Source organism: Akebia trifoliata, chromosome 11, assembly GCF_017979445.1.
Source record: "Akebia trifoliata isolate Shusen 1 chromosome 11, ASM1797944v1, whole genome shotgun sequence".
Classification (NCBI taxonomy): Eukaryota; Viridiplantae; Streptophyta; class Magnoliopsida; order Ranunculales; family Lardizabalaceae; genus Akebia; species Akebia trifoliata.
The window spans coordinates 47835737-47852629 of NC_141385.1; the positions used below are offsets into that span (position 1 = coordinate 47835737).

A 16893-nucleotide genomic window follows, 5' to 3' on the forward strand; every position below is an offset into this window, starting at 1 on the left:
ATGTAACTTGACCAAATAATGCTTGATGTTCGGGTTAAACACCTCGGGTCAGGTTGGAATTTGGTTGATTGGTTTGAGTTTTGGGTTGGGCACCGGTTGACACGTGCCATCCCACCTGCCACTTATACAACATTAAATAGCCATCTTTTGATGGAAGGGTATATAGAATTTCGAAGGTATGTCATGAAATCAATTTGAAAAAAATAAAATCAAACTAATACTTTATAATAATAATTATACAAAACATTTAAAATTCCCTCTAAAAATAGGGTTCAAACATGATGAAAATGTACAAGAAACATACAACAAAGCCCTATGACGGACTTTATAGGAGAGGAGATCACAAAACCGTCTCCTGCTTCCTTGATGATCCCGCATTACATCAAACTACATAGCTATAACAACTACTTCTAATTTAAAGACATTTTTTTCCATTTTAGGGTACATATAGCTTGGGATAAGGCATCGATGAAGATAATGGGATAAATAGGCTTTTGGGTTTTAAAATTCACCTAAACAAAAGCTACAAGAACTGCTAAGAAATCACTGGTTGTCATTGAAAAAAACTCTGCAACCAATGTGATTATAAAGGGATGGTTTAATATTCAAATGTATTTGTGAATATGTGTGAGAGAAAGAAAAAGGGTTACTTCCAAAAGAACATCTCCATGGGACAGGTCGACGAGGAAGAAACCGAATCCCGGTTATCTTGCCCAATTTGAAAATCCGAACTATTGAATTCTAGTTCTTGAGAATTGGGGATGGCAAGGTTGGATTGAAGAAACAGATTATTTGAAGCATCGAGATCGTCCCAGGCTGGACTAGTTGGACCCCAACCAGTCGATATCGCATTGAGCCAAGCCTCCTCCATATCACCCCAAACCAATTCCGAAGACTCGGTAAGGCCTTCTTCCCCTGTTAAAGGAGCTTCACTATTCGTAACCTCACTTAATCCCAATCCCGAAGGTGAATTTTGCTCGAAATTGTGCTTATTCGAATCATCATTGGAACTATCTTGAGGTGTGGGCGTAATCTCCTTATACTGAGGTTCCAAAATCGGGCCTTTTTTAGATCGATGGATTTGGTTTGGTTGCACATTGTCTTGTGGAGTAGGTGGTGGAGACGAGGATGAACTAGGGGCCGTCATGGTTGATGTGTCGCTCTTAGTCTTGCCAAGGAAGAGGTGAGGGAAATTGAGCCGAGCGTTCTCGCCTCGTAATTTGAAGGCCTCGCGATCGTAAGCCAATGCGGCGTCTTCAGCCGTGTCGAATGTTCCGAGCCAAAGGCGAGTCCTGTTACGAGGGAGACGAATTTCGGCAACCCATTTGCCCCAATGTCGCTGCCTCACTCCTCTATAAAGCTTGGTAGCTGTGGAGACGAATGGGTTTGGAGGCCTTAAAAGAGTCTGAGGATTCTGACCCAATCTGTTCATCATCATCATTTGACCTCGAGGGCTGAGATTAAGAGCTTCACTCCAGTATTGGAAAATCTGTTGCTGCTGATTTGAAGCAAAGGAGATCATTTGTTGTTGTTGTTGCTGTAATGATGGTTGTGGTGGATGAGCCATTGGAATTGGTTGAGACCCATTGTAGGAAAATGGGAATAAAGGCTGAGAAGTACTAATTGGAGTAGTAGAAGAAGAAATGGGAAGATGGGATGGTTGTTGATTGAGTGAAACAGAGGAGAGAGAAGGGTTTTCATATTCTGGACTTCTGGTCTTCTTGAGAGGTCTAGGAGATATGGACGCCTCTTCAAAAATGGGCCTCCATTGATGCCTCTCTAACCTACTCGGATCCTGATTATTGTTGTTCTCAGCTTCCATTTCTAATTAGAAACAAAACTCAAGAAATTTGATTAACTAAAAAACAGAGGAAATCCACAGAAGATTTTTTTTACAGAGAAGGGGAAGAGATGGGTTGCTAATTTGAAGAAGAAAAAACTGATTTAAAACAATTTAAACAAGGAAAAAAAATAAAAAACCCAGTTCAAGATTTGGTCAAAAAAGGAAGAAAAATCCCAACTTTCAGAGTTTGGATTCAATCTCAATCGATAATCCAATCAGATCAAGATGGAATTGGAAGCAAACCCATTACCCCCAAAGAGAGAGACAGAAGAACCCAGAAAAGGATCTTTGAGTTTCTTCTGTGAATCTAGAATCGAATCAAAATCTAAAAACGTAAAAAAAGAGAAGACTTGAATGTGGTGATTTGGCAGTTAGAGATGGGAGGAGTGCTTTATATAAGAGAGACAGAGAGAGATGGACCCCTCACCTTCAGCTTTCACATTTTCTCTTCTTGCACTCCAACTTCTCTTCCCAGATTTCGACTTTTGGCAGATAAACACGTGGCGCATAATCAGGGTGTTGGGCCCACCCACTCCGTTTGGTGTAGCATTCTTTAGAAGCGTCGGAACTATCCGGACTCCTAAAAAGTCAAGAAAAGACGGTGCATATTTTCTAGCGTGCGTATCATTGCGTTGAAAATATTAGTTGGAAAATTAATTTCCTAGAAAAAAATTATTTAGGAAAAATAACTTTTGCAGATATTTTTGCCAGTGCTTGATTCACAAAAAGGAAAATGTCAAAAAGAGTTGATTTTGATTTTGGATGGAGGATTTTCCCTGTTGATGGAAAAATCATTTTCCTTCTAAGTCCAATGAAGAAATATTTTGGACCAAAATCATAATATTTGTATACCAATCTATTTAACTTTCAAGTAATGAGGTAAATGAGATTCTTTAGTTGAGTCAACCTTTTCCTTACCAAAATCTAAATTCGAATTATTAGAGGGTCTATTTATTAAAGTATCAAAATCAAAATTACCTTGTTTTTAAATAGTTTCATATACAAATCAAGTCGATAGACGAGGAGAATTGATCAAAGTTGAAAATCTTAATCTTTTAAAGAATACACATCTTTTCGATATTTGAAACCGTTGAAAAATAAAATAAAAAAATAAAAAAATAAAAAATTAGAACAAGTTTGAAGGTGTCAACTAGCTTATTTGATAAAAATTATGGGTGATGTCACTATAAACTTGGGTTCAATTTTCACCATCATTAAGTTACTGAACTCATTATAAACTAACTTATTGATATAAAAAAATGATTATGACAATTTTGATATGAACTATACTTAAAAGGGTTAATACATCCATAAAATGTCAATCCAAAGGGACTGGTTCAATGACAATTTTAGATCCAATAAGCGGTGAGAGTTTGTAGGTTGTGAGTTGGATGTCTAGTATGAGTGATATTTCTTCAAAGCCACCCATGAGGGGTCACCCTTACTTACCCGGTGTGTGTGATGGGCGGGTGTTGCATGTGCTCGGAGGAGGGATCCATATGTATTGGCTCTTTTGGCCCCTGTTAGTAATTCAAAATATCGCAAAAATTTGATTAGTGAAAATTTTGAGTTTTATTCGATTTTGAATTGTAAAAATCCAGTCTAAAATTTGGTCAGAAATTCAATAAATGAAAAATATACGACATATACTTTCATACGTATATTATTTGTTTTATTTTAAAATTTTGAAAACCAAAAGTCAGACATATAATAGTGCTGGTGATAATGAAATTGGTGAGGGTAATAATGATGGTGGTGACAATGAGGACATTGAGGTTATTATTTCATTGATTTTTAAAATAAAACCGAAATCAAGGGGCAAATCATCAATTTGAGAAATTAAGGAGTAATCTCAAATAAAAGTAGAGAGTCATGTCATTATTTTTTTTTAAAGATAAACTAGACATTTGTCACGTAAAATTTTTTGAAGCATAGTCGCTTCAAAGTCAATTTGTACTATACATCACAACTTACAAGTTTACACTTTGCAACATACACCAAGTTATAGTAACATTTTTTTTTTCTATTGAATTTTATAAAAATTCGATAAAAATGTGTTTTATTCTTTTCAAACTTAAAATCCGTGAATTATTCAGAATAGTACAATAATCTGGAGAATAATACTTTCATTGAAAAAAAAAATGAAAAACTTATAAATTTTTCAAGAATTAAAAGGGAGATTGCTAGCAAGGCTTCCAACCCCCTAATTAGACATAAGTTCAGACACCTTTGTCATAAAAAAAAAAATTCAATGATCCATATTCATGATAGAAATCACAATTTCTAACTACAAAAATTATAGATAAGAATATGAAATTAAACATCGGATTAGGAGCTTAACTTGTGCTTTTTAACTCGATTTATATAACAATAAATAAATAAATAAGATAATATTTAAGAATTTATTTGAAGGATAAACATGTTAAGTCCTATATAACAAAATAATAAAAATTGTTATAAATTTATTTGATGGATGAACATATGTTGTCTTTGTCAAACTCTCCTAATATTAGGAGAAAAAGTATATCATGTTTTAAGAGACTAACGTGCGCATGTATAAATGCTCGTGAGTTCTACGGGAAGGGGTCAGTCTCGTGTTCAACGTTTAGGCTCTCACTTTCGGTGTCAAGTCGAAAACAGGGGCGGTTACAGTCGGTGGAATTCCCTGGTCCACCTGTCACATCTTCCAAATCATTTCCATTCCATCAAATATTTAAAAAAGTCAAACATATAGGACAACACGCGTCACCTCTTTATTGGTTGTTAGCCTTCCCATAAATATCTGGGTAATGCTTTCCTTCAACTTAACCAATGGAGAGTGGACCGTCCGGAGGACTTGAATTTCATGTTTTCTTATAGTACTCAATTTGATGTCTTTCCTCTAGAAATGATTTTTGTTTTTCTTGGATGCTCAATTGTGTCTTGTAACTTAAAAACTCGTTGAGTCGAATCAAAACTTGATTGGATATTGAGTTAATTTGGTAACAAAACTCGATAGAACCAACTTATCAGGTTAATTCAGAAACTTCGAAATGTAGAGGTGGAACTAGGATTTTGCTCTCGTGGGAGCAATTAAGACTAAAATTATTTTTGTGGGGTCAACAAATAAAGAAAAAGAAAATTGTATGGAGGTAGTAGCTACCGATTTTTTTTATTCATAGTTATATTTATTGTAATAAGTCATGTATACTCAAAGACTTTAAAAATTCTTATGGGGGCAAGTGCCCTATTGCCTCCACTGTAAATTTGCCCCTGTTGAAATGCATTGGATCAGAGGCTACTTTTAATTATTATTTTTTTATTTTTCTTTCAAAAATTTATCATCTCTAAGTTGTTTAACATATTTAATCTCATTTTCAATTCATCAACTTCAGACTCTTGAAGTATTAGTATCTATCATCTTTTATATCTTAGGAAAATTTACAATATTTGTGAGATATTAATGTTAAAGGAGATCCATCTTAAGGTTGAACAAGAGGGTAGATTGAGGATGCATTTGAATAAACAATGAAGAGGAGTGTATTTTGTCATTTAATGTTTAGTTTGATTCGATAGTTTTCGAAAACTTTGCCCAATTTGAGGGGCATGCAAGTCGAGTTTCTGAGTTCTAAGCTCCAACCCCGTATCCACTTTGATGGATTTATACCCCAAAAAAAAAGTAACTTTATTGATGATTTATATATTATTTTATTTGATATATTTATATATTATTAATTGATTTATATATTATCAATAGAATATTTTTTGATGTTTTTCATAATTTATTTTGACAAAAATTTTCCTAGGTTATAAGTTTTAAGACAATCATATTACATCGATCCCACTATTTTTTTAATCCCATTAAATATCAAGAATTGTTATTTTTCTGTGGTTGTTTTTAAATTTTAAAATGTCTAAAAGTAAGGTGAAGCTTTTAATTCAATTGTATGATAAGAGAAGTGCCATGGCTATTGACATTAATACATTTTGGCGCTTTTTTACAACTTAAGAGAGCGAAACATTTTTGAAAATAGGGGTTAATAAGTTTCAGAAAGGACTGATTTTTTTATATTAGGATGCTCTCTATGGTGAAGAGACCATCTTTACCAAAAATCAGCTCATTCCAAAACTTCTAACCCTAGTTTACAAGTTGAAGAATCGTGAACCGTCCGACTTTTATAAATCACTTTTGATGGGGTTAGAAATTTTAGAATCGGCTGATTTTTGGTGAGGGTGATCTCCTCATTATAGAGATCATCCTCACTAAAAATCAGCCCATTTTGAAACCTCTAACTCATACATTGATAAGATGTTTGGCACAATATTTGACTCTCTCTTTAGGGCCTCGGAAACACCACCCAAGTTGTAAAGGGCAAATCCCCAAGATAATTTATCTAATAACACTCAAACTACAATAATATTTAACGTGGTTCAAGAATGTCTATGTCCAAGGATGGATTTACAATGGGGAACTTGGCCCATAAGAAAAGTTTAAGAGAATAATGATTTTTTGACATCCCCATCTGACACACGCTCCCTGATGTGGTATTTGCCTGAACCATAGACTCTTTTCCTTGGGATACACAACTGCACATATTTATGGGGATGTACGATTGTGTATTTCGAGAGTAAAAATCTATGGTTCTAACCCATGCCACATCAGGGGTGTGTATCATAGGGGGCGTCAGAAAATCACGACTCTTTTTGAAATTACTAGGATATATACATCGACTGATAATAGTGGCAGATAATAAAATTTGCCACTATTGCCCCCACAATTTTTTTAAATTTTTTTCAAAGGCCTTTGTTTCCCCCATGTAAACAAAATCGTGGCTCCCCCTTAACTATGTCCACAAATGAGAAGAACAATTCACTATTGTAAGCAAGAGTTAATGACACAAAGCTTATCTTAAGGAGGCTTTGACTTTTTGGTTTATAGCCATCATTAGTATTAAGATAAACGATAATCAAGAAAAAAAAATTTATCGAGGTTTCAAAATTTTATTGATTAATTTAACCTAGATTTCCTCAAAAATCAATTAAATGGAATCAAAGTCAACCAAAACACCGAGTGGGGAACATAAACCATATTATTAATCCATTTTGGAAATAAGTCAAACTCATATTATCATGATAGATTATTCAATAATGCAATCCCACTCCTTGTTTTATTTTATTTTATTATGTATGAAGAACTATTACAGAAGATATTAGTTAATCCCTTTAGATAGCTTGAATTAAAATCCAAGTTATAAGATATTAATGTCTAATTGTTTCAACGACATGATTACTGGTTTTGACTTAGTTTATTTTTTATTTAATCCAATTTGATCTCTTTACATGAAAATTATGGAAAGATAATTAGGATGAGATGACACCAAAATGAACAAGCCCTAACCGGGTCACTCAATGGATTTGTGCTGTAAAGTTTTAGCCCAAACCTCTTAATATTAAAGATTAACATAGGCCAATCTGAAAACGATTTGGACTTAAATTACTTTTTGAAGCCCATATCCACTAAGAGCAGTAGGTCTCTCAATGGATCGGGCCCAATTCAGATCAGGGTTGATCATGGACCAATACATTCTGGAAAAGATAAAACCTGAAACTGATCCGAATAAAAATTGAAGGGGATACTTGTTTGGATTGGGTTCTATTAGATCTCAATATTAGGATCCAAACCCGATCTAATAACAATTTGGTTAGGTCAAGCCGGGATCAAATCCCATTTGATATACAAAATATAAATAATCTTCCATGTATTTAAACAAGTACATATTTTCTTTAATATTTTATTGGATCATGGCCCTGTTGGATCAAGACATGGTCGATCCATAGCTGATCCAATAAGTTATGAAATCGGATCCTTATTAGAATCAAAATCCGTGATCCATATCCAGAATTATTGCATCCGAATAGATCAAGTTTTGGGTCTGATGGGCAGAGCCACACCCTAATGAGAATATCATGCATGTGATATCAGCTGATGGTTACGGTTTTCTTTGTAAGTAATATAAACAGTTTTGTCGTTGGGCCCATCACTGCAATGTCTAAACCATTGGATGGTCCTCGCGATTCAAATCATATCATGAGATTCATCAATGTATGAATCTTACCTCTAGAGTGTTCTAATCATTTAGTATAGGATGAAGATTTTAGAAGATAGCCAAAGAAAGATTGGTGTGAATATTGATCCAATTCCATGAATAATATTTGATAATAAGGGGTAACACATTCACTAACCAATCATATTAACCCCCGCCCAAGCCATCATGAGTTATGCTTGGCACCCAAGCCCATCCTTGAGTGGTTTGGGCTTGGATTGAGCCCCAACCACCAAATCCACAACCAAACCCAACAAAGTTTAAACCCAAGAGAGAAATCAAGGAGGGGTTGTAGGAACCTAATAATTCCACAAGTCAACAAAAGTTGAAACCTCATAATTCACCATTACATATTTATATTCATATATGATATAAAGGTCAATGAAGAAATCCATAGTAATATCAAAGAAATTTTTTTGGAAGGCCTCCTACCAAGTATATACTAATCAAAGTGAAACTAAAAACAGGCAAGGCAATAATGGATGAGTAAACTAATCAAACCAGAGTCAAAACAATATGATCCCTCGCATGGTGTTGAAGGTGATGGTGGACGTGGTCGAATATCAAGCTCAAGTAAGCTTAACTATAAGTGCCCATCCCTACACCGGTCTCTTTTCCATAGGGAGACTGGAAGCTATCATTAGCCTTTGAGTAGCATACATAATAGAGCTCGGTAAGTATCCCAGTAAAGACAATGAAGGCTGCGCCTGCCCCAAAAACTCCCTTCCTCAAGGTCTCGCAAGAAGGAGGGTCCTCTGCGAAAATTTTCCTATACTTGGTGTGGTAGGCATTCGTCACCGAAGCCGCAAGCAAGCACACCTCAGCAATAAGAAATGTCACCCTAAGACACATCAATCCAACATTGTAAGGTATGTATGGATAGGGCATAAAATGGGTTGGATTTTATCCGAAATCCAAGTGATCCGAAAATCGAATTTAGTGGGTTTGGGTCCTTGGATTAGATCCATGATCTGAGTCGGATATGGGTCCATCCATGTATCTGCCTAGATCAGAATTATACATTTCTTTGAAAAAGTAAACCTACCAGCAGGAGATGAACAAGATGATTGCCCACGCCCTTGGGCCTCCGGGGCGTAGAGCCTTCCCGCAGCAGAAGCATTTGCTTGCCACCATTATAAAGACTTGACTAGCCATGAGGAACAAAAGTGATCCAACACCCATGCCAGTTGCAATATCTGAGTCATAGACACAGTAGTTATAAACCTTCTCATTGTCCAAGACGATGTGTGCCTGCCAGAGAAGATATCAACGGATCAGTTGGGATCAACCAAACCGAGAACTCAGAGTGAATCAGCTAGCCACCCATTACAAAATTAATAAAGATATTTATAGGTCAGGTCGTTCTATGTGTCTTTTATTATCACATAAAAGTATCAGAGTCTGTTGAATCACTTTTTTGCACAAAATACTCTGTTTAAAGAAAAGGGCTTTCAAAAATATCTCTCTTAATGCAAAAATGAAGGTATGTACAACGAAAAAATATACCATACATGGAAAAAATAATAATGTACACCAGTAGTTTTTCTTCAAGACTAGTGTTTTTCTTGGATTACATTCGTGTGTGCGGGGTTGGGAAGTGGGAGGAGGAATTGTATATCTATAAATTAGTAGCCACAAAATATGAATGGTTTAGAGTTTCAAAGCTAGGCGTAGGGTTTTGGTCAAGTTGATGCCCTCTGCTGCCAGGGTACGGGTATATCAGAACACGTGTTATGGGTATGGGTCGAAGTATTCTTAACATGTTCGACCTTCAAATCTTAAGTTACTAAACCCGCTACAACTCAGTAACTAACCCTCTTTCTTATCCCATAAGTCAATCGGGTAGACCTACCTAAATGCAGAGAAAAAAGCAAGAGAAACTAAAAAGAACAAACATCTGAGCCGTATCTAGAATGGATTTGATGGCTTACTGTTCTATCTAACACCGATCTAAACCAAGAAATTATAGATCGCAATTTTATTTAATGATTTTATGATCATTTGAATCGTTTAAGAACCTAGTAACTTGATTGAAGGGGTTGTTTATCAAAAAATTAAGCCCACTACATTTTTAGCAGCAAAAGCTACTCAAGTCATACTGATTAGTGATTATTGATTATTTCAGAGTCACATATATGACTGGAATTCCTACAAAATAGTAGCTAAAAGTCGAATTGCTTTGGTGTTCTTAGATCTGTCAATTAAGTTTTTCAAGGAAGAGGATTGGCTTAAGTTGAAACCTGGAGTAAAAATTATATAAAATCTCCACACATGGATCAAAATTCGTCGATTTCGTTCATTGTGATATAGATCTAGATAAGAGCCGAATGGTGATGTAGGATTCAAGTTGCCTAGAATAAAAGATTTTTCTTGCCCTGATCAAATTGGGTGTTTATGCAAGATCTTGTACAGGAAATTATTTTTGGTTAGAGATTACATCTATGTGCAGATCTGGAGTCTCTCACTAAATACCAAAATGACTACTAATTACAAAGTTGGAGACTAATTCAGGGAATTGGGTATCCAAATTAGCCAATTTCCCTCCTAAATTCCACTGAAAATGGACAGAATCATAAAACAACTTAGCTTGAGATTCAAAATAAAGGTATATAGAGTTCTCTCACTAAATACCAAAATGACCACTCATTACAAAGTTGGAGACTAATTCAGGGATTTGGGTTTCCAAATCAGCCAATTTCCCTCTGAAATTCCACTAAAACTGGACAAAATCACAAACCACATAGATCAAATCAGCTTCGAACCTGGAAAATTGTTAGACGAAAAGAGGATCTAAAGATCTATCAAAGAACAGCTCATCAGAAAACAATAATAATTAGATGGAATAATAGATAGATATTTGGGAGAGTTTCAAAAGGAGAACACAAAAGGACTTACAGTACTCCTTCTCTGCTCAGCCGCAACAGCAAGAGCGAAAGCAATTAGATCAAAGATGAAGACCACTACCAATAGTATAGTCGACGCCATTAGAGTTGCAGATCTCTCTCTCTCTCTCAAAAAGAAAACCACAATGGTGAAGAAAAGAAGCAGAAGAGCCGCAAATATAAACTAAAAAACACACTCTCTCTGTTTTTCTAACCAAAGGATTGTTTGTCGGTGAAGTAACTGAACTACCTACCAGATCTTGCCTCGAGATGCGTGTAATTTTTTCAAAGAATAGAAGTAATTTAGATATACCCCTTTGAGTTTTGATGAATATTTGAGATACCCCTGACGTTTCAAAATTCAAATTTTTGTGTGAGTTTAACTGAAAATGACCAAAATATCCTTTCCTTCAACCTCTAGCCAAAATTCCTCCCAAAAATCGCTCAATTTTCTCAATCATTTTTGTCTTTAAAGATCTAAAATAATGTTTTTTCTCCTTCTAGAAGGAACCCAACAAGATTATCATTTGATCGTGTATGGCATTTCTGACTACTTTATGCATATAGCCATAAAGTATCATAAACTATATTTGAACGCTTGTGGATCACATATACAATTTGTGATTATATTATATGCTCGAATGTTTTATTGTGACACATCTTCACCATCACAACCTATAATTTTTTTACTTCTTAATATATTATAGTCTCGTACTAAGTAATTAAGGCTTAGAGCTTGAAGACGAGAATGTGAAATAACCCTGAGAGGTTGGCTCAATGGTAATTTTGGACCGATAAGTGATTAATGATCGTAGGTCGTAAGTTTGATACCTAGTATGAGCATTAGTTCCTTAGGGGGTACTTGCGAGGGTGCACCCTCACTTATCTAGTGCGTGTGATGTGTAGGTGTTCCACGTGTCCCGGGACTAATCCTAGGATAGAGGTCTATTATGGATTGGGCAAAACCCAAATATGGGTCTGGTCCAATGTCTATAGGGATACTTGATTATTAAAAAAAAAAAAAAAAAAAAAATTGAGAATGTGAAATAAACGATTATAACGTTAACGATCGACATGTGTCATACTAGGTTGGAGAAGGATATATAGACATGATTAACATACATCATCAATGGGATTATGTTCTTGAATCAAAGTAAATATATAATTTTTTAAATTAAATTCATTCCCTACACTTGTTTAATTAGCAAAAAAAGAAAAGAAATCATAATAAAATTAATAAATATTATATTTTCTTTTCAATTTAGAATTTATGAATTCTAAAATACCAATCAAATATGCAAATACAATAAATTATACTCATAATTTTCTTAGATGTATTATGATAATTACAATTTTTTAATTTTTGTATTATTTTTTAATTTTATTTTCAATATATCTTGTGGGATTGCATATGTGCACAGATTACATTGATCTCACGATATGGCATATATTATTTCACTATATTGATTGTCAAATAAATCAAAAAAATTATTCTAAGATTTGGGCAAGGGGTTGTTTAATACAGGAAAAAGGTCAGAGGGTTTGTTATAAGAATAACAAAAACACAGGGATATATCAAATATTTCCTAAAATCCTGAGGGGTATGTTTAAGTTACTCGAGAGAAGAATGTGAAAGGACACCTGATGTGCGTTGTAAGGTCTAATTTGTTTCGTATTCTGGTCGTTTCTTACAACTAATACGTTATCATCTCCTTCACGCAATAAGAGGAGAGTTATGATTGCGTACTTTGCGAGACCACCATTTTAAGTGCTCTCTTGTTCTGAAACCGCTGATCCTTAAAATGTATGTTTCCCAAAAGATTAGTCAGACATTCATTGATCTATGGTCACAGAATTTGCAACATAGATAAGATCCACTTATTTATCTTTGTTTAATAAAAAAATTATTTTATCGAAGATGACATAGAAATGAATGACTAAGTATCAAAGAAGAGTTGTGCTAAAGTGACTTTAAGATTGACCTCATTTCGCCTGACGTGGAGGTGTGCATAGAATCATAAAAGCTTTTCATTCGTAACTCGATGAAAAAAAGCTATGATTTGTATACACCTCCTGTTAGGAAAGTGTGAAATGAGATCAATCTTTGAAGTCACTTCAACATTACTCATCAAAGAATATTTGGGATGCCCATGTGCTTTTAAATTGATGACACGTTCCTTGACCTCAGTCTTTTCAAATATACTAATGAAAAATGATTTAATTGTCCTTGAATTCAACTTCTTGGCAATTTTTTTTGATTTTTCTCCTAGAAACCTATCATCTTCAAGTTCTTTAATTTCTAGGGTGGTGTTACTTTTTACCTAATCAATCACATCTTCAATCCATCCTCGCCAACCTTCACTTAATCTCTTGCATAAAATCTTTGATTTTTTTCTACCTAAATTCCTTCTACCTCTTAAAAAAACCTTATCTTATTCTCGAGCTTTGTAAATTTTTTTTTCCTTGTGATATCGTGGGTATCTCCACCCTTCAGGTGGATTTAATCCCACAGTCACATGTGCCGCCCCCTCAAAAAGTCTTATGTGCAATAGGTTGAATCAAATGTCAAGTCAACCAAACCTTAGAGGGTGGCTCCAAGAAATTCATAGCTTCGTGAAATTTCGAACACTTGGGCTTTATAGGTTGAAATTGTTGAAGTAAATAGAATCTTAAGATTGAAGAAAGGAATATACCTAAAAGTTCTAAAACGATTTGCTTGGAAAGAAAAAACAAATGGTTTTGGTTAGAGGTTAAATTTGAGGGCATTTGTTTTATTTATTTATTTATTAATTTTTTCTTAATAAAAAAAAGAAAGAAAGAAGGAAAAATAGATTCTTTTCAATGAGATACAAGTAAAAACCATCTATGGTTATGTATGCACCTCCACATCAGCAATGTGAGAATCAATTTCCATTTCAATGTTACTCCAGCATACTCAAAAAGTAAAAAAAATGGCAGAAATAAAGAAACTCCCAAGTCCCAACTAACAAAAAAAAACTATTTAGTGATGGAACTTTTTTGGCACGGGCTTCTTGATTAAGATACTTGTTGATGCCAACACCACAACTACCACCAACGGCCACATACTGAGGATAGTCGACTCGAGAACTCACTGAATCATAAGAAAAAACATTGTCGAATGAATCGTTATTTTTATTATTATTAATATTCTGTTTTTTTTTTTTTTTTTAATAAAATAAAAAGGTCTATGGTACTAAATTTTAAATATTAACATATTTTACATATTTAATAAATTTATTTAACTTGGCTGAGTCAACTTGTGAGTTGTCAAATTAACTTGAGTCGACTAGTTTTTAAAAAATGGTAAGTTTTATAAATGTCTTCAACAATTATAAAGAGACTTGTTCGAGTAATAAAAAATAAAAAAGACGAAATGCCAAGACTATCATCTGAGGACAAACAAAAAAAGCCAGCCTGTGTAGTAGTAATATGTGTGTAATATGTATAAGCTTTTGAGCAGTTTTTGTTTTCTATTTAATGTCTTTGGAGCAACTTGATATATTAAACTACTTTTCAGTGTAGTTTAAAATGAAAGTAAGTTAGAGGAGATTGAAAAAAAAAAAAAAAAAAAAAAACTCAAATACACTCTGATGGCAAAGAGCCATAGATTTTTTCCCTTTGGCATCCCGAGGAAAAAATATGGTTTTGTGCACATTCTAAGTCGTTGAGTGTCTTTTGTTTGAGTCACTTTAGCACGATTAATAAAATAATAAGTAAAAATGATAGATTAACAAGAATGTTCCAAACTTTCAAATACCCTAAAATATTGCATAAGACCACCATCTTCAACCTCGATCTTGTAAAAAATCTTTGATTTTTTTTCCTCTCAAAATTCAACATTTTCTATCTTGGGTTATGGTGATAGATCATCCTTTGTTCTCATCATTGTTGGGATAATCACTTAATTTTCCACCTTGTTTTCATATTCTAAATTAATAATGAAACTTGTAAGCGTAAAACAAAACGAAGAACAATTCAATAAGAAAATAAAGATTACACAAAGGAAAGATAATTTATGTGGCTTGGCAGTGTACGTACAACCCTAACCCTAATGATCCCTAATTGCTACACATAAAAGGTAGAAACCTTTTCTCTAATTTAAACCCTAATCCCTCAATCAAGAGAACTTAATTAAGAAATGTTTAGACTATTATTAATGATGCACTGTAATAAGGTGTATTGCAACACATCAAATTATTATTTACGTGATTAGATTAAGAATCTGTCAATATTAAGATTTTATCTAAATCTCTAACTAACAAATTCCATCTAAATATCTATCAATATAATTCGATGTATTGTAGTATATCTTATTATACTAATTCAGACCAATATTTTAACAAAAAATATTTAGATTTTTTTGATAGGGTTATCATGGATGAAATGCACTTGAACCCTTGTTGAAAGGGATCGACCAATGCCCAAACCCCTTGTGGTGCTAGGGAAACCTTCAATATGCGATATTTATCACTGCAAAAGGATAATATAATTTAGTTTTTTTTTTCAAGATTATTTTGTCAAATATAAATAGAGTCGTGATAATCAGACTCCCTTTTTTGTACATTGCCTTTGTAGAATCGTAGATCTTTTGCTTCGAGATACACAAGTAAAAAGATTTATAATTTTGTGAACTGCAAGGTCAGGGAGCGTACAAAAAAAAGGGAGTTATATTATCATTAGTTAGATGGATAATGTTTGTGTGCATGTACTAAGATTTCTGCACACACACATTTGAAACTAGTCAGATTATTTACTCAAGGAGAACTAAGATTCTGTAAGTACGAAGTTGCTGAGGGTATTTACTCTAATTGAAGGCCATGGTCGAAAGGTAGTACAAAAGGATAAGTGTATCTCAAATATTTTCCAAAACCTTGAGGGCATGTCCAAATTATTATCTTGCTCACGCAATAAGAGGAGATGTATAATTCCATAACTTGGGGACCCTCATTTTAAGTGTGACAATTTGCAGCACGGCCACATGGGCAGTTTAGGTCTATTGGATATCATAATTTTGTTATTATGAGAAAGTTCTTTTAAAGTAATTATTTGATTTGTTTATCTGAAAATGTCTTTTAAGTAATCATTTAATGAATTAATTATAACTAAAACCATTTTCTGCTATATATTATTCCTTTTATTTGAGAAGAAGAGGATTGTAAATGCAATTACTCCAAATCATCAAATTAGGTTAAGCGAAAAAATAAAATGGTACTTGTCGTTTACAAATGACACGGTTCGTACAACGTTAAAAATATAATGTAAAATCTACTATATTATATATAAGAGTAATGATTTTCTGACTCCCCCATGTGGCATATTCAAAATACTCAATTGATCATGTGGCATGTGCACCATAGATCTTAATTTTATTACCGGGACACAATTGCAATATTCATGGAGATGTGATGACGTGTATCTCGAGGCACAAAATCTACGATTCTAGCACAGGTCATGTCAAGAGAGTATTTTGAGTATGCCACGTGAGAGAGTCAGATTATCACGACTCTATATGTAAAATCTACTATATTATATGCCCTATCCATTGAGTTATATCGGAACGATGCATTATACAAGATAAAGGGTAAGGTTTGGTGGTTTCATCCAATTTCATTCATGTGGTTTTTAGGTCAAAGTAGATAAAATCTTGAGTTTGAAGGTGAGTGCAGTGTAAATTTTTTTCTCCAAATGGTTGAAGCTGATTTGTTTGGAAAGAAGATTAATTGAAACCAAGGATGTTTGGTTAGAAGTTGAAGGTGGGTATTTAGGTCATTTTTCATTAATCAATCAGATAAGATTGAGGTAAAGGGATTCATATTTTAAGTTAGTATAATGAGGGATATATCAAATATTTACCAAAAGGTGGAGGGCCGAAAAAATAGAGATAAAGAGATTCTAACTACCCAAAACAACTGTTTTGTGCTGGAAGAAGATGGCACGGGCTTCTCGATAAGTTTCACTCTTCTCATGCCACCATGGCGACTACCAACAAGGGCCACATACTAACTTGAGTTAAATCGAAAACTCATTGAGTCTAACAAAACATTGCCCAATGAATCATCATATT

At 34.0% G+C, this 16893-nt stretch overlaps 1 protein-coding gene and 1 pseudogene across 1 annotated transcript; both read right to left on the reverse strand.

The window, feature by feature from the left end:
* Positions 1–204: 204 nt before the first annotated feature.
* On the reverse strand, positions 205–2198 carry LOC147392244 (ethylene-responsive transcription factor ERF054 pseudogene; annotated as a pseudogene).
* Positions 2199–8202: 6004 nt separating this feature from the next.
* On the reverse strand, positions 8203–10988 carry LOC147392245 (uncharacterized). The gene is made up of 3 exons (XM_086460029.1): positions 10822–10988; positions 8972–9177; positions 8203–8767 (listed from the first exon to the last, which is right to left on the reverse strand). The coding sequence occupies exons 1-3, from the start codon at positions 10909–10911 to the stop codon at positions 8506–8508; spliced, it is 558 nt and encodes a 185-aa protein (XP_086316155.1). The 5' UTR covers positions 10912–10988; the 3' UTR covers positions 8203–8505.
* Between the last annotated feature and the right edge of the window lie 5905 nt (positions 10989–16893).

Bases quoted from the DNA above. Each gene is read 5' to 3' on its own strand.
- LOC147392245 (XM_086460029.1), bottom strand. From the start codon at position 10,911: ATGGCGTCGACTATACTATTGGTAGTGGTCTTCATCTTTGATCTAATT. The intron at 9,178-10,821 runs GTAAGTCCTTTT...CTTCTCTGGCAG, and splicing joins CTGAGCAGAGAAGGAGTACT to GCACACATCGTCTTGGACAA. The intron at 8,768-8,971 runs GTAGGTTTACTT...GATGTGTCTTAG, and splicing joins ATCTTGTTCATCTCCTGCTG to GGTGACATTTCTTATTGCTG.